At 50.5% G+C, this 24326-nt stretch overlaps 10 protein-coding genes across 10 annotated transcripts; 4 read left to right on the top strand and 6 right to left on the bottom strand.

The window, feature by feature from the left end:
* Positions 1–732: 732 nt before the first annotated feature.
* N7525_006714 (cohesin subunit IRR1) lies at positions 733–4335 on the top strand (the record flags this gene model as incomplete). The annotated part of the gene is made up of 2 exons (XM_002567217.1): positions 733–1198; positions 1256–4335. 2 exons carry the CDS (start codon positions 733–735, stop codon positions 4333–4335), a joined length of 3546 nt encoding a protein of 1181 aa, XP_002567263.1.
* Positions 4336–5478: 1143 nt separating this feature from the next.
* N7525_006713 (karyopherin alpha) lies at positions 5479–7414 on the bottom strand (the record flags this gene model as incomplete). Its single annotated transcript, XM_002567216.1, has 2 exons — positions 5479–6900; positions 7178–7414. 2 exons carry the CDS (start codon positions 7412–7414, stop codon positions 5479–5481), a joined length of 1659 nt encoding a protein of 552 aa, XP_002567262.1.
* Positions 7415–7792: 378 nt separating this feature from the next.
* On the top strand, positions 7793–9695 carry N7525_006712 (uncharacterized protein; the record flags this gene model as incomplete). The annotated part of the gene is made up of 3 exons (XM_061213815.1): positions 7793–8050; positions 8101–8992; positions 9043–9695. 3 exons carry the CDS (start codon positions 7793–7795, stop codon positions 9693–9695), a joined length of 1803 nt encoding a protein of 600 aa, XP_061068246.1.
* A 396-nt stretch (positions 9696–10091) lies between these two features.
* On the bottom strand, positions 10092–11699 carry N7525_006711 (CCCH zinc finger protein; the record flags this gene model as incomplete). Its single annotated transcript, XM_002567214.1, has 4 exons — positions 10092–10963; positions 11017–11359; positions 11425–11568; positions 11625–11699. 4 exons carry the CDS (start codon positions 11697–11699, stop codon positions 10092–10094), a joined length of 1434 nt encoding a protein of 477 aa, XP_002567260.1.
* A 439-nt stretch (positions 11700–12138) lies between these two features.
* On the top strand, positions 12139–13055 carry N7525_006710 (putative translocon-associated protein, alpha subunit; the record flags this gene model as incomplete). Its single annotated transcript, XM_061213814.1, has 3 exons — positions 12139–12210; positions 12291–12712; positions 12773–13055. 3 exons carry the CDS (start codon positions 12139–12141, stop codon positions 13053–13055), a joined length of 777 nt encoding a protein of 258 aa, XP_061068245.1.
* A 290-nt stretch (positions 13056–13345) lies between these two features.
* N7525_006709 (DNA 5'-adenosine monophosphate hydrolase) lies at positions 13346–14228 on the bottom strand (the record flags this gene model as incomplete). The annotated part of the gene is made up of 2 exons (XM_002567212.1): positions 13346–14097; positions 14156–14228. 2 exons carry the CDS (start codon positions 14226–14228, stop codon positions 13346–13348), a joined length of 825 nt encoding a protein of 274 aa, XP_002567258.1.
* A 246-nt stretch (positions 14229–14474) lies between these two features.
* On the top strand, positions 14475–18635 carry N7525_006708 (RNA helicase; the record flags this gene model as incomplete). Its single annotated transcript, XM_061213813.1, has 2 exons — positions 14475–18306; positions 18373–18635. 2 exons carry the CDS (start codon positions 14475–14477, stop codon positions 18633–18635), a joined length of 4095 nt encoding a protein of 1364 aa, XP_061068244.1.
* Positions 18636–19458: 823 nt separating this feature from the next.
* Positions 19459–21398, bottom strand: N7525_006707 (cyclin family protein; the record flags this gene model as incomplete). The annotated part of the gene is made up of 4 exons (XM_002567210.1): positions 19459–19701; positions 19754–20293; positions 20346–21209; positions 21387–21398. The coding sequence occupies 4 exons, from the start codon at positions 21396–21398 to the stop codon at positions 19459–19461; spliced, it is 1659 nt and encodes a 552-aa protein (XP_002567256.1).
* Positions 21399–22553: 1155 nt separating this feature from the next.
* N7525_006706 (uncharacterized protein) lies at positions 22554–22781 on the bottom strand (the record flags this gene model as incomplete). Its single annotated transcript, XM_061213812.1, has 1 exon — positions 22554–22781. One exon carries the CDS (start codon positions 22779–22781, stop codon positions 22554–22556), a length of 228 nt encoding a protein of 75 aa, XP_061068243.1.
* Positions 22782–22823: 42 nt separating this feature from the next.
* Positions 22824–24050, bottom strand: N7525_006705 (uncharacterized protein; the record flags this gene model as incomplete). The annotated part of the gene is made up of 4 exons (XM_061213811.1): positions 22824–23061; positions 23084–23268; positions 23838–23950; positions 24026–24050. 4 exons carry the CDS (start codon positions 24048–24050, stop codon positions 22824–22826), a joined length of 561 nt encoding a protein of 186 aa, XP_061068242.1.
* Positions 24051–24326: the final 276 nt, after the last annotated feature.

Here is a 24326-nt window from a genome sequence, read left to right as displayed (position 1 = left end):
CCCTATACTGCCCCCATAACCCATTGAATAGCGTTAGGCAACGGAGCACTGCCCTTGAATCTAATATCTCTGCAGCCTAGGCTGGTAAGCTGGGGTAAATGGTACGGAGTGCAATATTGAACTCCGGGAAGAGATTGGCATTCAGTATCGTACAGCCACACTAAGAATGGTAATAATCCACCTCCCAAGTTAGAATATTCTAAATACAGAGTATCATGTTCAAAGCCAGGACCTCCTTTCTACGTATCTTTGCATATAACACGGATAAGTCTAAACGGAGAGGTCACACATCTAGATACTTATAACTAGTTAGTTAGGTAGTGCTTAGTTAACTATTAGTTATGTAACTATAGTTATGTTAGGCAACCTTCCAACCTTCCGGAACCTTACTATTGCTTACATAATTTACCAACCTCAGGCCTCAAGGCACGATGTCGCGTCTCCCCCCACGCTGAGATCCGGACCGTTTTCTGCCCAAGTGCTTCCGTTTGATTGACCTGATCTCAACACGGTCAGAGCGCGTGTCGCTAATACTTGACATCTCAAATTGTAGGCTTCCTTCACAGCCCCCGCCAACTTCTGTTTGCTTGGCCGTACCAGACCCACGCGTTGCACGAGCGCGTCCCCATCCTAAACCGCAGCAACATCTGCCAACTCTGTTGAAACCCTTTGATCTGGTCCGCAGGCCTATCTATCCGATCGCATGCTCATATAATACACCAATCCTACACCATGGATATCGACAACCCACCTCTGTCAAGCCCCGGTGGCCCGTCATCGACCCCCGCTGAAGACCGACGCAAATCAGGTCGACAGACGCGGCGACCCGAAGTATTCTCGCAAACTGCATATTCTGCCGAAGAACAAGCTGCCGGTGGAAAGCGCAAGCGAGGCGAGGCGCGTGAGGACGGTGATGAGGACGTGTCTGAGTCCGACAATGATGATATCGGTGACGACGAGACCGATGAGGAGGAATTGAAAGGGAAGCGACGCGCTGCGCATCGAACTGGTGCCAATAAACCCAAATCGAAACCCAAGACCAAGGGCTCGCACGCTTCGAAGAAACCGAAGGTCGCAAGTAACGGGTTAGGGAGACAGCTCGCCTTCCGACCAGCCACCAATGGCCGACTGCCTGCTGCTCGTCCCCGGAAACCGAAAGTACGACCTAGTCTTGCGGCGGGCGAACGCGGATTGTTCGGTGAGTCATAACTTTCTTTGTCTATACACAGTCAATCGTGTAGCTAACTAGTATCAGCCGAGGTGTTCGGGAAAAGCAGCAATGCCGATACAGTGGCCGCTCAGTGGTTGTCTCAATATCAGCGCAACAATGGTCAGGCCATGCGGGACCTCGTTAACTTCATCCTGCGATGCACGGGTACCGATCTTGAGATCGACATTAACGAAGTGGAAGACATTGATAATGCCCCGGGCCGAATTGAAGACCTGCAGAACCTTTACCAAGCAGAAGGCATCACCGAATACCCTATCATTTCTAAAGCGAAAAAGTTCAAAGCTTTCTCGGTCCTCCTCGAAGAATTCACCGTCGCACTGATCCAAACTTTCCATGCCTCTTCCATCCTGTACACCGACGATACCCTGCTCGAAAATATTCAAATCTGGATCTCTTCCATGTCAACATCAAAATGCCGACCATTCCGGCATACAGCAACCTTGGTCTCCCTCGCAATCATGAATGCTTTGTGTGATATTGCGCGTGAGGTGACGACAAGCGTATCTACCTCCAGAAAGCAACTCGAAAGTGAGAAGAAAAAGAAGACGATAAACAAAGGTCGCGTGGAAGCAATTCAAAAGGCTGTCGCAGAGGGCGAACAGAAGGTGGAGCGACTAGACGAGTTCCTGCAGGATGGGTTCGATACTGTATTTGTCCATCGCTACCGGGACATTGACGGTCAGATCCGTGCCGAATGTTTGACAGCTCTAGGCGGATGGATTCGCACATACCGAGAGATCTTCTTTGAGGGCCAGTACCTGCGATACCTGGGATGGACTCTCGCCGATGTCGTTGCGCAGACCAGACTTGTCGCTTTGACTGAGCTTTTGAGCCTTTATGAGAACCGTGACAACCTTGCTGGTTTGCATTCATTCACTGAGCGGTTCCGGCAGCGAATCGTTGAGATTGCTGTCCAAGATGCTGACATTTCGGTGCGTATGGTTGCGATTGAGTTGCTTAACCACCTTCGTGAAGGGGGTCTACTCGAGCCAAATGATATTGACGCCGTGGGTCGACTGGTATTTGATTTGGACCCCCGAATTCGGAAAACAGCTGGACGCTTCTTTGTTGCCAACGTTCAAGATGCATACGAGTCAATCACCGAGGAAGTGGGAGAGGAGATTGCCGATTTACTGGCTGATGATGATGAAGATGACTATGAATCGCCTAAGCATTCATGGATCAAGTTTAAATGCCTCACCGAATTGTTCCAGGCCTACGATGCACAACAAGCCGAACAGCAATCTGAGCCAATGTCTCGCGACACACTGCTGGGAGCGGCTGTAGAGTCGCGCTTTGCTCTCGCGACTGAGGCTGTCTTCCCCCACCTGGAAGAGCTTTCTCAATGGCCGTCGCTGGCTGGTTATCTGCTCTATGACCACTCTCAAATCACTGATACGCCATCTGAAGATGATACTGCAGGAGTTGTAAAGAACATGTACAAATTGCAAGAGGGACAAGAAACAATCCTTCTGGAGGTTCTCTGCGCTGCTGTCAAACTCCGTGTCCTTGACATCGCCAAGTCTGATATCGACAAGCGTGGGCGCAAGACCAAGGCTCTGGCAGCCAAGATTTCCGAGCTCCAGGAGGAGCTTTCTCACAACCTTGCTCAGATCATTCCAGGGCTCCTTAATAAGTTCGGGTCTACACCGGAAGCTGCTTCTGCCGTTCTGCGATTGGAACACCTTGTGGACTTGAACACAATTCAGGATCTACAAAAGGACGCCACGGCTTATACATCGTTGCTCAATGACATCAACAAGCAATTCTTGACTCATTCGGATCACGATGTTCTGGCCGAAGCTAGTGTGGCTTTCTTGCACGCCAAGAGCTCCGAGGAGATGCGAGAGGCGCTCGAGGGCAAGGTCCAAGAGCTATGGGATGATATGGTGGAGGCACTGGCTGCCTTGTCTCGGAAGAAGGACGTCCAGGAAGGTGGCTCAATATCCGAGCCCACTCTCACCGATTTGACCAACACTGTCTGTCGAATCTCAAATCTCGCCGGAATCACAGATTGTGCCTCCATTCTCGAAACTGTCCCTAGTTCACGATCGAAGTCCAAGAAGGACAACGCTGAAGCCCCATTCAACACCCTCATTCGTCTTGCCGAACGTGGCCTGCGCAGCGAAGATGACGATGAGGATACCGCCAAGGCGGAGAACGAGCTGGTATCAGGCAGTATCCGGTCGTTGCTTTTCTATTTCATGTGGAAGGTGCAGGCACTGTCCACAGCCCTGAATGACGGAAAAGCCACATTCAGCACATCCTACTTCGAAGCACTAACAAAGAGCCGCGAAACCTTCGCCTCAACACTCGTCAGCATCATGGAAACGCGCTCCGGGCTGGACGACCTGCGCTTCACAGCAACCACAACATACCTAGACCTGCAGACGCTCTTCAGCACACTCCGCAACATCGGCCAAGACAAAGGCAACGACGAAGACGTCCTGTTCCAAACCCAAGCACTAATCCACGAAATCGGAGCTGAGACCCAGACCCTCATCACCAAGATCCACGGCATAGCCGAGCGCACACGCGCCAAGAAATCAAGAATCAACCTCGAACCCGCAGACGACGACGCCCCAGCCTCAGAAGACGAGCTCGACTCAGAAGATGAAGCCAGCGACTCCGAAGACGAAGCAGTCACAAACGACCGCCTCCGCAGCAGCATTGTTGCCGAACAACGTCTCTGCGAGCTGACAGGCAAGCTTGTCCTCGCCATCATCGCCCGTATAATCGATGCCTCGGGCTCGAAGCGCGGCGCCCTGAAGAAGCGCCTCCTCCGTAATAAGACCGCGCTTGGCCACAACTACCGAGAGGTCCTGTCTTATCTGGAAGAGCGTAAGCCCCGCAGCGCCCCCCGCGCCAAGGGGAAACAGCCTGCCAAGCCTGCTGCTTCTCCTGCTAAGGGCCCCAAGTCTGCTGAGCACGTCGATGATGACGATGAGAATGACCACCCTGAGCCTGTTGAGGAAGACGATGAGGAGGATCTGCGTGCGCGCGGACTTATCGAGGAGGTTGAGGGTGAGAATGGGGATGGCGACGAGGACGAAGAGCTCACCCCTGCGCCTGAGGCTGATGAGGATGAGGTAATGGGTGACTGATCTACCTGGTAGTTTGTCTTATTCGACGTTAACGTGTGCCTGAGCAAAATGATCTTCTTTCCTGTCGTCTCATTGCTTGGTTTTTTTAATTCCTTTTCTTTTCTTTTCTTGTTTCTTGTTTCTTTTTTCTCCCTCCACTTTCTTCTCTCTTATGGATTATGGCTTGAATTAACTGTATCTCTCTTTGCTCTCGTTTGCGTGGATATGGACTTCTTTTCAACCTGTATCTTATACACTTCTCTTGATACTTGCTTTGCTGCTACTTCGCTGACTTGATCCCAATCTATTCCCCTCTGGTCTTTGCTGTAATTTTTGAATACTTGATATGGCATCGCAAAGTAGTAGGAGAATTGGATCTGCATCCTTGGTATTTGTAGACCTTGATTTATTTCATCTTTCACTGCCTTCGAGCTTCTTCTAGTTAGTATTCTAACATTGAAAGCTTGGAAGCCCAGCATCAAATTCATGAGCTCTTGAGGAAAGAATACAAATACTAATCGTCTAGGGAAGATAAGAATACTACTGGGATACAACTACAGGAAGAGAAGGTTGATTAAATGAAAACTGGCGTTTTTTTCCTGGCGAACTGCAAAGTGTACCACGAGAATAGCGCAATAACATTTTCAGGGGCATGATTTGAGCATACTATGAGCGTAGTACGAGCAAAATATGCCATCACACCCCCGTTGCCAGCGAGGAAGTTCCTGCGCAGGAGACCAATGCCCCGTCAAGGAACACCATAGTCAGGGGACATTAACGTAACTGGAGAGAGAAAACCGATCCTGCAAACAAATGCGCCTGTGTATGAGGATGCTAAAGGGGTGGGGGAGGGGGATACATGATGGTGAATCTTGTTTATCGTGAAATCAAAAAAAAGAAGAAGGGGTGAAGTGAAATTCGTGACAAGAGAAGATGAGGGAATCAACGAGCACCAGAAACTGTTTAGAGGCAACGCCAGACCGAGAAATAGTTTGGTCGAAGCGCACGAGAGGCGTCGAGGCTGTATGCGAGCAAGCTGGTCTCTCGGTAACCAGTGGTGCCCTGCCCATGCGAGAATATGCTGGGCGCAGCTTCAACGTTTGGTTTTGAAGAAATGGAAGAAGGTACAGGGAGGAGGATAGTGGATGGGCAAAAGACAAGCCTTTACATATCCATGCTATCACCGCCGTTGCCGAAGTTGAAGCCACCGGGTTGCTGCTGGCCAGTGCCGAGAGTGAATCCAGTCTGGGTCTGCTGGGGAGCAAGCTCCTCAATATCACCACCGGCCTCGTCCTCGTCGGAGAAGTACTTCTCGATGATGTTGTAAGCCTTCATGTAGATCTCCTCGTTGGCGTTGTTCTGGCAATCGTGGATCTTCTCCATGCCACCAGCCTCTTCGATGAAGAGAGCGTAGCGGTTGACACGAGCCTCACCGGGCTGGCCAGCCTCCTTATCCATGTCTCCGACCTTAAGGATGTTCTCGAGACCATCAAGAGCAACCTGGATGATCTTGTTGTCAGGGCAGGCCAGGAGATCGCACAGGGGCTTGATGCACCCTTGCGAAACAAGGTAGCGGATCTGATCAGGCTTCTGGAGACCACCGGAAGTGGCGTTGGAGATAGCCCAGCAAGCCTCTTTGCGGGTCTTGAAGTCACCATTGGCGAGAAGGTTGATGAGGGGAGCAATGATGCCAGCGTCGATGACTGCCTGAATCTGGCTGGAGTTGCCAGCAGTGACGTTGGAGATGGTCCAGCAGGCTTCCTTGCGGATACCATCCTTGGTAGAGCTCAGGAGGGAGAGCAGAGCAGGGAGAGAGCCGCAGTTGATGATCACCTGGGTCTGGACGTCATCACCAGTGACAATGTTACCCACGGAACGGAGGGCGGGAGTCTGGACAGAGGTAGAAGCGTGCATAAGGAGCTCAACCAGGCGACGGGGGATACCGGCCTCAATAACGGCCTGGATCTTGTCGTTGGCACCATCGGACAAGTAAGAGATAGCCCAGCAAGCATCGATCAGGACCTCGTCGTCCAGCATGTAGATAAGCTTGGCAAGGACGGGAAGAGCGGGGGCAATGGTGTTCCAGTCAGGCTGGGGAGTCTTGCCACGGCAGAAGTTGCTAAGAGTCCAAGTAGCGTTGCGGAGCATGCTCAGCTTGCGGCCATCGTTAATGAGGTTAAGAAGCGGGCGCAGGGCACCGGCACCCAGAACAAAGTCACGGCAGTGAGGGCTGTCACCAGCAATGTTTCCGAGGGCCCACACAGCCTGTTCACGGACATCGGGCTCGGGGCTGCTGAGCAACTCGACGAAGATGGGGACGGCACCAGCTTCAATGACAACCTGGGTCTGCTGGGCGGAACCCGAGGCAATGTTGGTCAAAGCCCAGGCAGACTCAAACTGAACGAGGGTGTGAGGCGAGCGGAGGAACTCGACGAAACGGGCAACGACACCAGTCTCGATAACACGCTCGATAGGTGGGTTGCGCTCCTTAGAAAGCAATTTGCGGAACTTGGTGGTGGCCTGAATCTGCTCCTCAACTTGGTCGGAGAAAACTCCCTTCACCATCTGGGGAAGCTCGACGTTGAGCTATATGATCCATTACGTTAGCTTGGGAATTTTCACGATGTTTTTTTTTTATTGCAGTGGGGCACGGTCTTGAAGATCCGAGTTGGAGGGGCTTCGTGGGCCATGGCAACAGGGCGGTGAAAAAAATTCCTTGTTGATGATCGCATCATAAAAACAAAGAAATCCCAGAAGACCCCGGAGGGTGGCAACCACACCATAAGCCCGTAGAAATTCAAACAGGAATAGAGAATAATAAAACAAATTCAAAAAAGGATCAAAGAAAATTTCCAAGGCCTACCTCACTCTCAATAGCACTGGCCTCATCATCACTCTCAGTGGCGGCAGCCATGCCACCAACACCGATTCTACCATCCTGGGTTTGGATACCACGTCTCTTGGCCAAGTTCTCATCACGCTTGGCCTTGCGAATCTCGACCTGCTGTTCTTCACGGCGGCGGCGGAGCTCATCGGGCTTGAACTGGTTCTTGGCCTTGAACTGCGTGCGGCGGTGTTCGGGAATATAGCGTTCCGCCATGATGAAGATGGAAAGAAGAAAGTAAGCGCGCCGCGGTAATTATGTAGTGGGTGATGTGAGTGGGCGCGCTGGGGGATGGAAGGAGAGTAGGAAGAAGGAAGAGGGAGGGATCTGATGTGGGGGGAGAAGACTTCTGTGGGAGGGGAAACGATCATATCACGTGATGGCTAATTTTATTTACATCCACGGGTTTGGGCAACAAGCTCTTCCTCCTTGAGCTCTTACAATTCTCCTTCTTTAGGTGTTTATTCAAAGCAATTGCTCTATGATGGATGTACATTGACAAAAAAGAACGTACATATTCTCTGAGTGGGTTTGTGATATCTCATCGGGAGCTTGCAGGACGTCTAATCCAAGCTCTTCCCATCAACCAACGACATGGCTTCAGGTGATATAGTGGACGTTGCCACAGCTTGCTCTTCACAAGGGAACTTTAATGTCCTGGGAGTCGTGGTCGACAAGCTGTCACTCTTTCGGACCAGAGGCTCGTCGGCATGCATCACATTCACCATCAAAGATTCTAATTTTGATGCACCGACCTGGCAAGGTGGTCTGAAAACCAAATATTTCAATGATGATGAAAGTCACCTTCCCAACGTCGAGCTCAACGATGTAGTCCTACTACGGAACGTCCGGGTGAGTGGATTGACCTGAATGCAGCAGCATAGTAAGCTGATACGATTCAGGTGACAATTTACCAGAACAGACCAACTGCAGTTGTCTCTCAGAATTCCATTGTGCCATGGGCTATTTTCCGGCCAGAGCCAAGTTTGAGCTCAAGCCCGTTCATCACCAGCGGTCCTATTCCTTTCGAGCCGAGTTTGAAGGAAAAGGACCAGGCACAATCACTCCTGGATCGCGTATCTGCTGAGAGAACCCCTGTGCAACAACCCATGACGCGCAGTGTAACCGCCTTCCAGCAACCTGCTCATGTTCAGGCTTCCGTTCCATCCCCAAAATCTGGAGGGTTACCGTGTATCCCTATTCAGTTTGCGAAGGATCGCCAATTGTGTCAGTTACTTGGCCAAGTTGTGGACCTCAATACTTATGACAGCGAGAGATGCGTACTATACTTGACTGATTTTACTGAAAATGAGCAACTTGTTGACTACAAGAAACCCGGAGAAGATGATGACTCGGGCCCTGAGGGCGACCGATTTAATTACATACACAAGACGAAGAACTGGCCAGGCCCATGGGGTAAATTGACCATTCAAGTGACTTTATGGGAGCCCCATGCCACCTATGCCCGAGCACACCTCAAGCCAGGCGACATCACTCTAATAACATATGCCCGTATCAAGGGAGCCCAGCGTGGTGGCTTGGAAGCCGCTGTTCATGAAGACAGACGATACCCAGAGAAGATCCATGTCAGGAAGGTGGATGGTGGCGATGATGAGCGTGTACGGGAATTGATGGACCGGCGAACAGAATACTGGAAAATCCACGGTGAACCCAAGGCTGATACCAAAAAGGCCAAAAAAAGGAACAAGAGAGTCGAGCAGAAAAAGGAGACACGAAAAGAAGAAGGCCAACTAACCATGCCAGTAGCATCACGAATCAAGTTGAATCAACATGGTGAGTTGGTTACCTGCCTAGGAGAAGCGTATTGGCTGATACAGGTTTAGTCAAAATAAGAAATTACACAGTGCCAACTCTCCCTCTCGAGAAGATATTGTTGGCAGAAACACATATAAACAATGCTCCAGGGGGCATTGTCTACAAACTTCCCTTTCAGAACGTCAATTATCACTCTCAAGTCCGAGTGGTCGACTTCTTTCCCCCAAAGGTAGAAGACTTTGCAGTTCAAACCACTAGCGCTCCCCTGTTCAGAAGTGGGGACGGTACAACCGAGCCTAAGTATGGCTGGGAATGGCGGTTTTGCCTTCTCGTGGAGGGGGTTGAGCCCAAACCTTCCAAACAACAGCCCCGAGAAGTGATGAAGCTCTATGTGTGCGGCCAAGATGGTGATTTTCTTCTGGACGATTATGCGTTCAACCTCCGCAGCAACCCGCGAAGACTGGAAGCAATAAAAGAGAAGCTCTTCCTCCTATGGGGCAATCTCGAGGAGGAAAAGTCGAAAGCCATGGCTTCTGGTCAACAGAGTTGGGGACCGGTCAAGTCGTGCCCATTCGAGTGCTGCATCAAGGAATATGGCGTCCGGTGCACCCACGGCAAAGATCCCGACGCTATGGATATCGACGGCGGGATGTGCACTCACCCTGATTGCTTTGGATGGGAGAGACGATTTGCCATGTTCGGCACGACTATCCACACATAAATTGTACGATTATCAAGTCCTGTAATACTATCAATTCAAATACCCCTTGAAGAAATCTCATGTGAATTGATTCTTTATACTAATACAATTTAAAAATTTCGAATCAATAGATAGATAGTACATAGTGTCTTTTGCGCCTGGAACCGCCTTTTTCACCCGCATGGAAAAAGAAAACGTCGAATCCTCAATGATTGTATAGCAAGCCTGCTCTCATGCACCGTCCATAACTCCCGAATGATCGAAATTCTGATAATGTCATGGGTGCTTCCATTGGAGCTTTTCGCCGTGAAATCTCAAACCCGGTCACGCCGAACTCAATAGACAATATTTTAGAGCCCTATTGCAAGTGCGAAAGGTCCAGATAGCCCGGTTGAGCATAAGATTCGAGATTGTCACTCAAATTTTCGTAACTTTGACAATGTTGGTGTCGATACCATGCGCCACGGGCTCAAAGCGGCAGCTGTCGCCTCGGAAGCAAGTCTTTTTACCAGGCTCGCTCTGAGGGCAACGGTGACCATAGATACACTCAACGTCATCACATTCTAAACCAAAGCGGCACGGTGTCATGCGGGCAATGGCAGACAGAATGTGCAGATCTTGACGGGACAATTTACGATCATGGTCATGATAGCAATTTTCCTCATTAGGGCATTCACCGAGCAAGAAATGATAATTGCAAAGCTTGAGCTTCTTTAGTTTGTTAAGATCATCACGAGGAATGCTCTTGAAGTCGAGCCGATCAACGCGCTGGCCATACTTATTTCGTTCCACCGTCTTTGGCGGGGTTGCACCAGGCACCTTGGACCGAACAACCTGGAAATCAGAAGACTCGGGTTTATTCGTCACTGGGGCCAATGGGGCGCCCAAATTTGACACACTGGTGCTGGTAGAGGTTCGTGACAAAGGAGCAGGTGTTTGGAACTGCTGGGTTGGCGAAGGTGTGAGCAAAGTCCGCGAGGGTATTGCGCTTTTCCAGGGAGCAGCCCAAGACGGTGCACTCGACGCATTCGCTGTGCTCGGTGTAGTCAACGTAATTGGAGCAATCTTTGTGGCGCGGAAAACATCTGGGAACTGGGTAATCCGATAGTCCTGCTCTCGGAAATAATCAAATTCCTTCTCGAGTGGAAGACCTTCAACCAGCGAGACTCGGCCCTTATAATTCGCACCAGAAATGAGTTCTGTCAATGACCGAGCATACTCTTCATTGGAGGGACAGCCCAGGAAGAGTTGGTGGCAATGGCAGTTGTATAAGTAAAGCTTGAATGCCTCTGGAGGAAGCGAATCAGCAACAGTTCCTGTTATGTCAGGTTGTACCACATACCCTTGATTTTATCATGCGCCTTGTTTTTGCCGGTTCCAACGTCCACAATTTCGAAGAATGATGCACTCTCATTGAATCCACGAATGAATTCACTGATTGTGGAGGCCTCTAGGGTGATTCCTCCCCGGGCGTAAGTCTCCATAAGTCCCTTCACATTAAGATAGATCTTGGTCATTATCTTCGGCTCGGTGATCGTGGAAAGAATTGCCGTCACATAACTCTGGAGAGATTTCCAGAGCTGCTTGGCCGCATTGCGTCCACCCTGTTCTCCTAGTTGTAGAAATTCGTCCTTGAATATTATTCCTTCGCCGTCTAAAAGCAACACAACGAATGGTTCGCGGTCCTGGAAGGGAAAAAGGATATGTTAGCCTGCGCTTAGACAACCAACACATCCACGGCTTTGCTCACCATCATTTTCTTGACAACTGATATCTGGTCCATCAGCTCCATTTCATGCACCTGGACCTCACGATTGAACCGGGTTTCACGTTCATGGTCGAGTTTCTCTTGTTGGAAGGAATTCTCTAGGGCGGTCACACGTTGAAGAAGTTCCTATAATGGGTTTTGTTAGAATGAATCACGGACCAAGGGAGGAATTGGGTTCGTACCTCAATGAAGTCATTCTTCTGCTGGTCCAGAGCACTTAGCTGACGATAGCGCTCTAAATATGCTTGGGTGGCCATTTTCGTAGATTGAGGAGTATCTTTTGAAGATTTCAAAATGGATGGAATTGCGAAGAGGATGAATGCGACAGAAGATAAGGAAGAAAGAAAGTAAGGGAGAGAAGCAAGTTTCAAGTCTGATCAAAGCCAACAAATTCCGCTGGGCAGGCGCTTGCAGGAGGTGACAATCTACAAAGCGCGTAAAGTGTTGGAATCACTGTAATCACCAATGATCAGTGATCGCCTTTATTAAATTAATTGATATAGGGAGAGGGATTTTATAGTCGTCTTTGCTTGAAATAAAAAAAAATCAATCTAAAGACCGCGGGTGTTATCTGGCTGAGTCAGCCCCCGGTTTTGCATACGTGGAGCCAAATATTCCCCTTCACCTCGTCTTGACATTCGACCTTTCCCTGTTTCTGTTTCTCTTCCTCTTTCTTCGCTCTCCTCCGGTTTCAATATGACTCGCTTCGGTTTCCTCTCTCTGGCTCTACTCTCTCTCCAGGCCTTGGTTGGCACCGGCTTTGCTGCTGTATGTGTTTCGTCTTCGATTTGTCCCGGGGACTATGTCGCATGACTCAATTGACTAATTGTTTGGTTTTGAACTTGTAGGATACTGAGAATGCTGAAGCAGAGGTTCCTACTCTGGCTGTCTCGGCCCAGGCCTCTTTTCCTGCTTCCGAGATCTTCGGTATCAAGCTTGTCAACGGTCACCCTACCCAGGCGCTGATCGCCATTTCCAATGATGAGCCGAACCCTATCACGGTGAACTTTGTCGGCGGTAGCCTTCGGAAACCCGATGATCAGACCCAGATTGTCCGCAACTTGACTGCTACTCGTTATGCTATCGAAGTTCCCGCTGGCGAGAAGGAGACAATCAGCTATAGCTTCGCCACCGAGATGCACCCCCAGGATCTCCAGATGACTCTTTCTGCCATTATTTCGGACAGCGAGGGCCGCTTGCTTCCTATTCTTGCCCACAATGGCACCGTTAGCATCGTGGAGGCGGATACCAGCATCTTCGACCCCCAGATGTAGGAACCCCCCTTTTACCTTGGTCATGTGAGGGCAATGGGACTAACGATTACGATCAGCATCTTCCTCTACTTTTTCCTGCTGGCCTGTGTCTCTGGCACTGGTTACTTCTTCTACACCGTTTGGGTCGCTCCTTACTTCCCCCAGAAGCGCAAGTCCGGAAAGACCAGTGAGAAGCGCACCCAGGGCTCAAAGCGCGTTGAGACGCCGGTTACCGAGGAGACTTCCACCGGCGCTGCGGTTTCTTCTGCCAGTACCTACAACGCTGATTGGATTCCCTCTCACCACATCAACCGTCCGGAGGCCCGTAAGGTCAAGGGCCGCTCTAAGGCCCGTGCGTAAGTGCACACGCGACATTATCGCAGGTGGAGGAAGGAACAGCTCTGTTCAATGCATATCATTTTCAGAGTTCTTGTCTAGTGTCAGGGCAGCATTGGGCACGTGCTGGAAATGCACCGACCCCCACCGCTTGTCACAAGTGACATGTATATCTACCAAATAGAAGAGTTTTGGCCCAGTTTAGCTTCCTCGGACGCCAAGCAGGATCACTTTTGGGGAGTCCAATCCATTGTGTACCGTGCTGTGCCTGTTTTGGCAGTACTGGTATATCTTCGCAAGCACAGACCGATAGGTCACAGTTTCTTCCATTCTTTAAACTCCTGCTCCAGATGCTGCTTCAACTCCGCAAACCGATTCCCAAAGCCCCTGCCACAGCGCCAGCATGTAAAATCTCGCTTCAGATACCCCTCTTCCGTCGGATACCGTCGCACATCATCTTCTGCCAGTGGGAAGTCCTCAATTGGCACGAAGAACGGGGTGGAAAAGCTATTGTAGTGTTTCCGATGCTTCAAGCGCTCGCTATACCTGTCCACGGATAATACATGGACATGCAAGTGATTCATGGATGGGACCGCATGCACCCCCACCACGATATCCTCTTCCCAGTCCCGACCCTGCGGTAGTTCGTCGGGCGGCGGATCCGCGCTCAGCGCCGCCTGCCTCGCCTGCTCCTGGGCAGAGTCCTTCCCATATTTGCGTCGCAGCTCACCCGCTGCTAGCTTGCGCAGTGTTCGGGTTTCAGCTTTCACTTTTTCTAGGAATTCGGTGTCATCGAACGCATCAAATGGATGTAGGCGCGTTTTGGTCTGGTCGCGGGGGAGAAGGAGGAGGTGTAGTGATGACTTTGGGAACATGTCGTGTATCGCCACAAAATCGTCATTGTGGTAGACTACGACATCGGGACCGTAAGTCTCAGGCTTTGCGATGTAGGCGCCTAGTTCGTCGCGAAAACTAAATGCAGCCTTCCCTTTGGCCGCATTTCGATCGGACGGGGTTTTAGTCGCGTGCTTAGGTTGCTTGCTTTTGGGAGCCAGGAGTTCGGTAACTGTCAAACCGATAAGGTCAGTCAAGTAATTTTCAGTGAAGGCTCTGTGTATCATTACAAGCATTTCTCTTCTCCGTCCCAGGATGCTCCTTCGTGGCATCCTTGCTCGAATTGGGGTGTTCCCCAGGCATGATGGTGTAGAAGTCTGACTTGTGGTCACACAGTAAATACTAGCTAGAGCATTTCCCTTGAACAACAATATCCAAGTATCACATCAATGGACCGAGTAAGAGTACAAGACATGATGTCAGTGGGAGTTAAGTCCCCCACGGTCACTGCTTCCCTCCGTATGCTCCCCGCAACCCCAAAGCGGTTTAGTGCGGGTCGCTCTTTTGCCTGAAGCTCCAAAAGTTATCTCTCGCCCACACACACACAAAATGCCACCTAAGAAGAAAGGTGATGGCAAGGGTGGCCCCAAACCGGGTACCAAACAAGCCAAATCCGTTGCAGAGAAAGCCGGCGAAGCGAAGAAGCAAGCGCCGGAGGAGCCCAAGAAACCGTCCGTGAAGGATGTCATTGGCGGCGCATCATGGACAGGGAAGCTACCGGTCAATATGTTGGCGGAGCATTGTCAGAAGCAAAAATGGGAAAAGCCTGAATACAGCATGGTAATCAAATCTCCCAATAGCACTCGTCGCATGTCTACAGACACATATACCAAACTAGATGCTGATAGATTGCGACAATTGCAGATTAAAACCGCCGATGGCTTTGTGTCGTCCGTAACGATGAAGAAGATAGATCCTAAGACCAAGGAATTGATCGTGCTCCCACCGATAAAGCTCCCTCCCTCCCATAAGCAACTCGCTGGGCAGCCCACAGCCCTCGAAGCGCGCCATTTTGGTGCAGCATTTGCTCTGTTCCGAGTATGCAATATGCGCAATATTCATATGATGATGCCTCCAACATACAAGAAATTGTGGAAGGAGGAATTTGGAGAAATTAAAGCAGCAGAGACTCGGGAAGGCAAGGGCTGGATGTATGAGGCAGACCCATTCTTAGCGAAGCAAGAGAGAGAGAGCGCGGCCGCCGATTTGGCAAAGAAGCGGGCAGATCGTGAAAAATCCCAGGCAAAGGAGAAGGCCACAAATGTGGAATTAGGGCTAGGAAACGGGGATGCCAGGAGCAAACGTATCTGGTCGCAGGCGCCCAAGGTGGATATGGGTACACGAATTCGACGAGATATCGAAGGCCTTTTGCGACAGCATACAGTTTGGAACCCATATGGCGTGAAGATCCCCGAACACCAAAAGAAAATCATTGCGGACGAGTTTACCGGTTTAGGGTTCCGTCGCAGCCATGTGGAAGAAGCTGCAGCGGAATGCAAAGACCGCGAGGAGATCTTGGAGTGGCTGCTCATCTACGTTCCTGAGGATGACCTCCCACGGTGGTCTCTACCGGAAGGATATTCAGCGGGAGTCAGTCTTGGTTCTGTTGATCTCGCTCGCGAGGCCAAAGTCAAACGGCTGGCATCTGTTGGTTACCCAGCCGATATGTGCTCGCAAATTTTGGACAGCAAGGACGGCGATGAATTGGCAGCCGCTGAGCATCTGCAAGGGACTTTAGCCCATGGGACTCAATTCTCGGCCCCATTAGTGGCGGATGAGGATGAAGAGGCTTGGGCAGAAGAAGCGACTACGCTAGAGGCCATCTTCGGAGAACGTTATCACCGCATATCAGCCAAGGTCTGCGAGATTAATAGTGAGGCGTCGGAAATTCCACCAGACACAACTTTCCGCTTCCAAAAGCCCTCCGCCCATTATCCAACCACACCTCCTATTATATCAATCCAGGCCAAGGGCGTCCCAGCTTATATACGTCTCAGTGCAATTCGTCGGGCAGTGCAGTATGCTGAGGAAAACTTTACCGGTGAATCTATGATTTTCAACATCATGGATTGGCTGGAGGTCAACCTACCGAGTATCATGGAGAACCCGGGTAAATTGCGAGAGATTTCCGCTGTGACGGCTTCGTCGGCAGCTGAGACCCTCCAAATTCCTGTGCGTTCGGCTCGGAAGAATCGCAGAGGTATTGATTGGAAGGTTGACTCGGAACGAAGCTTAGCGATCCGAGATGCTTGGGAGGCCAAACAAGATACTGCACCGCAGATTGAGATGACCCGGAAAAGAAAAGCACTTCCTGCATGGAACATCCAACATGAAATCATCCACGCCGTCAACTCAAATCAGGTGACTATCATCTCGGGTGAGACTGGTAGTGGTAAAAGTACACAATCCGTACAGTTTGTGCTGGACGACATGATCCAGCGAGGACTGGGCGGTGCTGCCAACATCATCTGCACGCAGCCACGACGTATCTCGGCCCTGGGTCTTGCCGACAGAGTCAGCGATGAGCGATGCGCAGTAGTCGGTGATGAAGTCGGATACGTGATCCGAGGCGAGTCGAAAGCTAAGCCTGGTTCAACAAAGATTACTTTCGTAACTACCGGTGTCTTGCTACGCCGGATCCAATCAGGTGGCGATGCGGATGGCAATGTTGCAAGCTCCCTCGCAGATGTATCGCACGTGGTGGTCGACGAGGTCCACGAGCGGAGTTTGGATACAGACTTCTTGTTGGCGCTGCTAAGGGATGTTCTCAATTATCGCAAGGACCTGAAAGTTATTCTCATGAGTGCCACTCTCGATGCTGGTATCTTCATGAGATACTTTGGCAGTCAAAGATCTGTTGGACTCGTGAACATTCCCGGCAGAACATTCCCTGTCCAAGACTACTACTTGGATGACGTTATTCGGTACACATCATTTGCGCCAGAACTTGCCGAGGAGTATGACGATGAGGAAGAACCCTCTCGCGGTGAAGAAACACTTGGAAAGGCCCTGCGGAGCGTGGGTATGGGAATAAACTATGATTTGATCGCAGCAACTGTCGAATACATCGATGCTCAGCTAGGAGACCAACCGGGAGCCATCTTGATATTCCTTCCTGGTACTTTGGAGATTGATCGGTGCCTGAACGCAGTCAAGAGGATTCCCGATATGCATCCTCTGCCATTGCATGCCTCCTTGCTCCCGGCCGAACAACGACGAGTATTCCAGAGTGCGCCAAGGGGAAAGAGAAAGGTTATTGCTGCTACAAACGTCGCGGAAACCTCAATCACAATCGAGGATGTTGTTGCCGTCATTGACACCGGTCGAGTCAAGGAAACGAGCTACGATCCCAAGGATAACATGGTTCGCCTCCAGGAAGTATGGGCATCCCAGGCCGCCTGCAAACAGCGTCGTGGACGAGCAGGCCGTGTCCGCGCGGGTATCTGCTATAAGCTATACACGCGCAAAGCCGAATCGAACATGGCCCCACGACCGGACCCAGAGATCCGCCGTGTTCCCTTAGAGCAGCTGTGTCTATCCGTCAAGTCCATGAAAGGCATTGAGGACGTTGCCACCTTCCTAGCCAACACGATCACCCCGCCAGAAAGCATAGCCGTCGAAGGCGCTCTGAATTTCCTGCATCGAGTAGGCGCTCTAGACCACGACAGACTCACAGCCCTGGGCCGCTACCTCTCCATGATTCCCGCGGACCTCCGCTGCGCCAAGCTCATGATCTACGGCTCGATCTTCGGCTGCATGGAACCGTGCGTCACAATTGCAGCCATGCTAACAGTCAAGAGCCCCTTCGTCTCACCACGCGAGAAGCGCGAGGAAGCAAACGCCGCCAAGGCAAGCTTCTCCCGCCCGGGCGACGGCGACCTCCTCACCGACCTCTCAGCATATCAGGCCTGGTCCGAGCGAACCCGCGCCCCGGGCGGCTACTGGGGCACTCAGTCATGGTGCGTCGCCAACTTCCTCTCCCACCAAACACTGCGCGATATCTCCTCCAACCGCGCGCAGTTCATCACCTCCCTCAAAGACGCAGGCATCCTGCCAGTCCAGTATTCCGACTCGTCGGCTTCAGCCTGGAACCGCAACGCAGCGAACCGTAACTTGATCCGCGCCCTTATTGCTGGAGCCTTCCAGCCGCAGGTCGCGCAGATCTCATTCCCGGATAAGAAGTTCGCTAGCTCGGTTACTGGTACCGTCGAGGTGGACCCGGATGCTCGCACTATCAAGTACTTCAATCAGGAGAACGGCCGTGTCTTCATTCATCCCAGCTCCATCCTCTTCTCTGCGGCTGGCTATCCCAGTTCCGCGGCATATCTCAGTTACTTCACCAAGATGGCTACCAGCAAGGTCTTCATCCGCGATCTCACCCGTGAGTTATTCCTCTTCTATCTCTTCAGATATTAGCTTCTAATGTTCTTCTTTTCCTTACTTGCAGCTTTCAACGCATACTCCCTCCTTCTTTTCTGCGGCTCTATAGAACTCGACACTGTGGGTCGCGGACTAGTCGTAGACGGCTGGCTCCGTCTACGCGGCTGGGCCCGGATTGGGGTGCTTGTTTCGCGGCTTCGCACAATGCTTGATGAGGCTCTTACGGAGCGGTTTGATAATCCTTCGGTTGTATCCGATGGCAGCAGTCTTGCTGATAGAGTGATTGAGGCAGTCAAGAAGTTGATTGAGTTTAATGGGCTTGATCAGTGATCTGCATAGGCAGATGTTGGGGTTGAAAATACATACAACACATATATCATAGAGGAAAAACAATCGAAATGATTAACGAGATACATCCCTGGTTATACATAGAAAAGCCGCCTATACTCGCCTTGTTCAGCAACGATTCATATAGGACTTTTACCATTATATTGCGGTAAGAGGTTAGCAAGATATGCAATCTTCCTCGCTTGGAAGATATCACCAAGACCAAGGGATAAGCCCATAAGAGTGAATCTCAAGGCTGTAGTAGTTACTCTACTTAGATGTAGGTTCCAATTGTAGTTGTAGAAATATGACGTCATATTCGACTATTACTAGCACAGTACAACATACAGCCCTGGAGTAGGGTGGCGCAACAGCCAGTGACTTGTGTAGATAAAAGAGTGTATCAACGGTTAACCCAGTTACCACTAAGCCGTTTCCCCAGAGCAAGACAAAAAGAAAAGAGGCAATAGAACGCCCGGTGAGAAAAAAAGATCATCGTCAACGCCTTCCGATCATTTACTCTCATGTCGGAAAATGGTGGCGTCAAGTCATCTCGTCGTCAGCCCAGTAGAGCTGGGAAGAAATCAAAAGCATGAAAAAGACAGAATGAAAGTGTGCAAAAGACGGAAATAACGCGCAAACGCCATGCATAAAGGAGCCGATTCGCCGGTCACTCCGAAAGAAAGGGGAAAACACCCATATTGACCGAAAAAGAAAAACGAGAAATAAGTTTAGAGATCGCGGATGGTGGTGAGTACCAGCAATCATGAAAGCCAGCTTTGCATGGTATCTGCGAACCACCGGGGTATTAGGTTTGGGCAAGGGATTAGTAGTTTGCATAGCCGTCCAAGCGATCTGGATCATTGAGATCACAAGGCTCTGGCAAAACGAAGTCCATGGCAAGCTCAGATTCAACAAACATCGAAGCGCACTTAAAACGACGGTCCGAATACTTTTCAAAGATGGCAGCGTGGTGGCGGCGAGGATTCTCGCAGCATTCCATCAATGTGGTGAGTACCGGAATCAACTGGGAGTAAAGGTAACCACTGTAAAAAGCGTGTGCCGGTGTCTATCTCTGAATGTTAGCAATATTGTAGAGTGGGTTGGGGAGGGAAACATACCCAGTTGCCCTTGTTGAGCAGCAAGCGAGACAGGCAATGAGCTCCAGCAGCAATGAAGCTGGGGGGAGTGCAGACGAAGCGCTCATCCATAATAGCCAGCTCGAGGAAGTACTTGGCAACAGTACGAGTCTCAAGGTCATATTCATCAGCCTTGCTAATACGACGAAGGAAACTCATAGGGCCGGGCCATCCAAGATCAAAGTCGAGGATGGTGAGCATGAACCGCTCTGCCTTCAGAATCTCGTCGACGGAGTATCCACTGTCAACCATATACACGATCTCTTGCACGGACGGGGCCGTGATCTCCTCGAACTTTGCAGCAATGAAGATCGCGGTCGCACCAACAAGCTGCAACTTGCCCATGGAAACTACCTTGTACGACAAGAAACGGTCAATGTAGTTGACCGTGAGGAACAGGGTTTCAGGGAGCAAGCTGAAGCGCTGGTGGACTTGAACAAGCCAGTCCATCAGAACCGAGCGCATCGACCACTGGAGTTCACTTTGACGGGCCATGTAATCGGGAACCGGAAGCATCTCGATCTACAGCCTTGGTTAGTTCGAGCTGGTTATCGATCGAAATAGTAAAACATACCTCTTTCTTCCTTAAATGAAGGAAAATCTCGTCGCCATACTCCGCAACCATAGTCGTATCCAACAGTTCCTCCTCAATGTCTTCCGGTGATTGTTCACTTTCAACAATGTCTTTCGCCCGGAACATCTCGCGAGTAGTGACATTGTTCATGCATGGATAGATGATAGTAGTGGTTCCATCGGCATCACCACGAGAGGAGTAGATAGGCGCAACATGGTATTCGGTATCATCCCCGTCCCATTCCTCGGGTTCTGATACCGCCGGCACGGTTTCCTTGACATGCACGTGCTCTTTGAGATCCTCGGTCTCGGATACGGTGGCATCAGACTCGATGAGGCTGGCGATATCGACACTCAGCCCATTTGAAGGTTCCATCACAATATTGTTCGAGTGGCGCCCTTTCTCCATTCCCTTGTGGCTGGCCTTGGCCTCCGTCTCTGCGTTGATTTCCTTGGATGTGTCTTTTTCGGGGACAGTGTGCAGTTGGTCTTTGAATACGGCGTTGTTCCGCTTCGATTTATACGGCAGTTGAGCTTTACCGGCGGGGTTCATAGGCTTTGTCGTGGCAACGCCTTCAACAAGACCCCTGGTTCCTGACAAGGTCATCCGGCGCTGCGCTGGCTGGGACAGTCCAGGAGCCTTGACCTCCGATAGGGCAGGCTTTCCACCCACACCAGAGTCATCCCGAGCCCGGCTCGTGTCCTTTGTGTTGCTAACGTCGACAAATGCACGTCGGCCAGCATTGTTCTGGGCCATCATACTGAGAGCAGGGCTTGACTTGTTCCGTTGATGGATGACCTTGTGGTTCCGATGGAGGGACGGAGGGGGCACATTCTCGTCCCCAATGACTCGGAAGCGCTGTGGCTATCATTTGAGTTAGCCTTAATGCCTCCAACTCGTTTATGAATGAAGCAATTGTCTGACAAGAGTGGGCGAATACGTGATTTGGTGCAATATCGAATGCGGCGTTTGACGCGATCAAACGCGTATAGAAGTAGAAGAACCGGACAACAAAGAAGACTATGGTAACAATGGACCTACCTTTGCATCCATAATGATGAGCAATAAAAAGCTGCAACCTTAGAAGACGTGTTCGAGTCAACCGTGAAGATGGGCAGAGAGATGTTGTTTACTTTTTGCTCAGTTGGGGGAATGGAGTTGCCCGGTGTGATTGGCGGACCCAGGCAAAATAAACAGTCCTAGGTATCCACTCGATTGTTCCTTCCCGAATTGTCGCAACTCGTCCGTCACTTGGACGTTACTTGGACGTTGTTTGGACGTTGGTTGGACGTTGCCTAGTGACGAACTCAGGTAAATGAATAAATGAGATGTTTACGACGAAAGGTGTCCCTTGTGAAGATGTGCCTTCTTAACAATGTACGCTATTCCTAAATCGGAAGCTACGGTTGCGCATACCTTCCTGCAGTGCAAACTGTTATTGTCCTATATACATGTACATATATGTACATATATGTATACATATGTATGTATGTATGCTGTAGGTATACATAGACCGATTGTATGTACATAGTATACAGACGGACATTGTTCGAAAATTGACGTCCGATTATGGTCTCTACTTCGTTATGCTATTCGCACTGGCCGAGGTAAATAGAGATATTACCAAGCCTCAGTATACGTAAGGACCACCTCGAATCCGTCTCCCAGGACAGTCAAATTACACATATAATTAGTCTAGGCCAACCCGACCGGTGTGTTACTAATAATCAGTTTTTTAGCTTGGTCGTCCGTAAATGTGGTTGAAGCAATGATGGCTACTTAGTCCAGAGTAGGCTGTAAAAGAAAGACATTGATCTATCGCAGTATTGAATTACAGCCAGCCGCTACCATGTCATCTTTTCTACGTATGTACATAGAGATTGTATTAGAATACATGTATGTCCATCCACGCATCTGGAACCGTGTTGAGTTCCGCGGTGGTGCGTGGAATAACTTGTTCATAGTATTCACGTATTCAACACGCCTACTAGATAGTTCCTCCATGCAATAGCCCAGTGGTAGTGTATTTGTTCCTTATATATTGCCTCTACCAGCGAATTGCATAGCCATTCATGAGATATAGAACCATCCATTGACTCCATCGAGCTATAATCATAAAGATTAATGTAATACTTATCCACCCCTCCAACAGATCACATATCACCCAATCTCACCACTCCCTTCCGGCATACCCTGCCGACTGCGCAATCATCGAGCCAGGATGTGCACCACCGGCAGAATCATCCCCGACTCTACAGCATCCAAATCCACACGGCACGCATACCGACTAGCCTCTACAATCTCAAACACCTCCTTCGTCTTCGTCCGCCGTACCGCCCCGATACACTCGAGTCCCGCCCCACCGCCAGCAACTGGCGGGCGGTTCTCCGCGCATGAGGTTTCCAAGACGGTGCTGCGCGTGAGGCCTGCATCCATGTCGAGCGCGCCGGTGGTGCTGTCGAGGGCGACGTTGTCACCCTAGTAGAAGCTGCCCAGGTGGAAGGGGAGCGAGACAGGGCTTGAACGGTTCACAACGGTGGTTTCGGCAGGCTCATGGCCGGAGCGAGGGCGCAGAAGCCGGCGGCTGTGTTGCCGATGCCGTGCAGCAGGAGGATGTTTGGCGTCGAGGAGAGTGACGGTGACCGTGAGGTTGGCGGGGAAGCCGGACAGGGTGGCGGGTTCGGATGGCATGTTGGCAGGTGAGGAGGACAATTGGCTTACCTGTATGGCTAGTATACGGTGCCGCGGCCGAGCTGTCTTGAGGTAGCTTCGAGCGTGGTCTGCTGCGGTGCGCGCGGTGTCCCAAGCCATTCGGCTTCGCCGATACTCTGCTCGATGCTTCCTGCGAGGCCTGACTATCGAGAGCTTTGAGGGACACGCTGTCACTGAAAAACCGGTTCTGTGTATAAGTGTGGCTTGGAGCCTGAGTCGTTAATAGCAGAAAACAACAAGAACCGCCAGCATCGCAAGATCTTGGTGTCTACAATGATGGGAGTAGAGCGGCGGATGCTGGGGTCCTTGTAGTGAGATGTACCTAGGTAATTAGTCTAGGTCCGGGGTTCCCATGCATGCTTATATACATGTATGTAACTTCCAAGGTTGTTATATTAATCTTCAACCCGTCCCTCCAAAAGTTCCAAGGTTCCAAGGTTCCAAGGTGCCAAGGTTAGAACTTCCCCGAGGTCTGGACTCGATGGAAGTGTTAAAATGTTTGTTCTGTTTGTTCATAGTTTGCATTGTTTGTTGCACGTTTGACGTCATTAACCTTATCGGCGCGTCTCCTTCGACGTCCATTGAACACCATTTTCAATTGAGAAACGTCCAAAAGTGCGTGCATAGACACCAAAAATTATCTGTAAGTATATTTAATACTAATGGTTAATTTCCGACACTATTATCTTAAAAATATCTATATTTGCGAGTGCAATCGCCCTTTTATGACATGATCTAGATCTGACGCGCTATCTACACGAGACCACGTGAGAGCCACACCGCCGTCACAAGAGGTGGGACACCCGGAATCAAGCGGTTCCTGTTTGGCAGCTTTGCGATCAACCGAAACCCACTCGTATCATTGCGACAGTCGTTGGCTTTTTCAGTCTCGCCTGGTGGTGCGGGGCTTCAGACCTGCGTAAATTGGAAGATTCGGAGTAAAATATAGACAATACCCACGTTCATACCCACGTTCTCGAATCCGATGATCATCGTCAATTCATATCCAAAGGACCTTTTGCGCCCAGTCTCTCAGCATCACCGCCTGACTCCACCAAGCAAAAATATCCCCCCCTTTTCATCGGCTAGTTCCTTGAGAAATCAATAAAACTGTGGAATCACGGGTTTGCCATATTCCGTTCTCACTTTAGTAGCCAGGTCCCAAGGAGAAAGGAATGCTCTGTAACCCCGATGCGGGATTCCCTTTTTAACCTTCTTACGTAGGTCCGAGGAGGGGTAAATCCAAGCTGCAGATCATGCGAGACAACT

Source organism: Penicillium rubens, assembly GCF_028828025.1.
Source record: "Penicillium rubens strain IBT 27055 chromosome Unknown utg000003l_segment0_segment0, whole genome shotgun sequence".
In the NCBI taxonomy this organism is placed as follows: Eukaryota; Fungi; Ascomycota; class Eurotiomycetes; order Eurotiales; family Aspergillaceae; genus Penicillium; species Penicillium rubens.
Note: the sequence above shows the minus strand (reverse complement) of the source record. Positions and strands in the feature narration are given on the sequence as shown.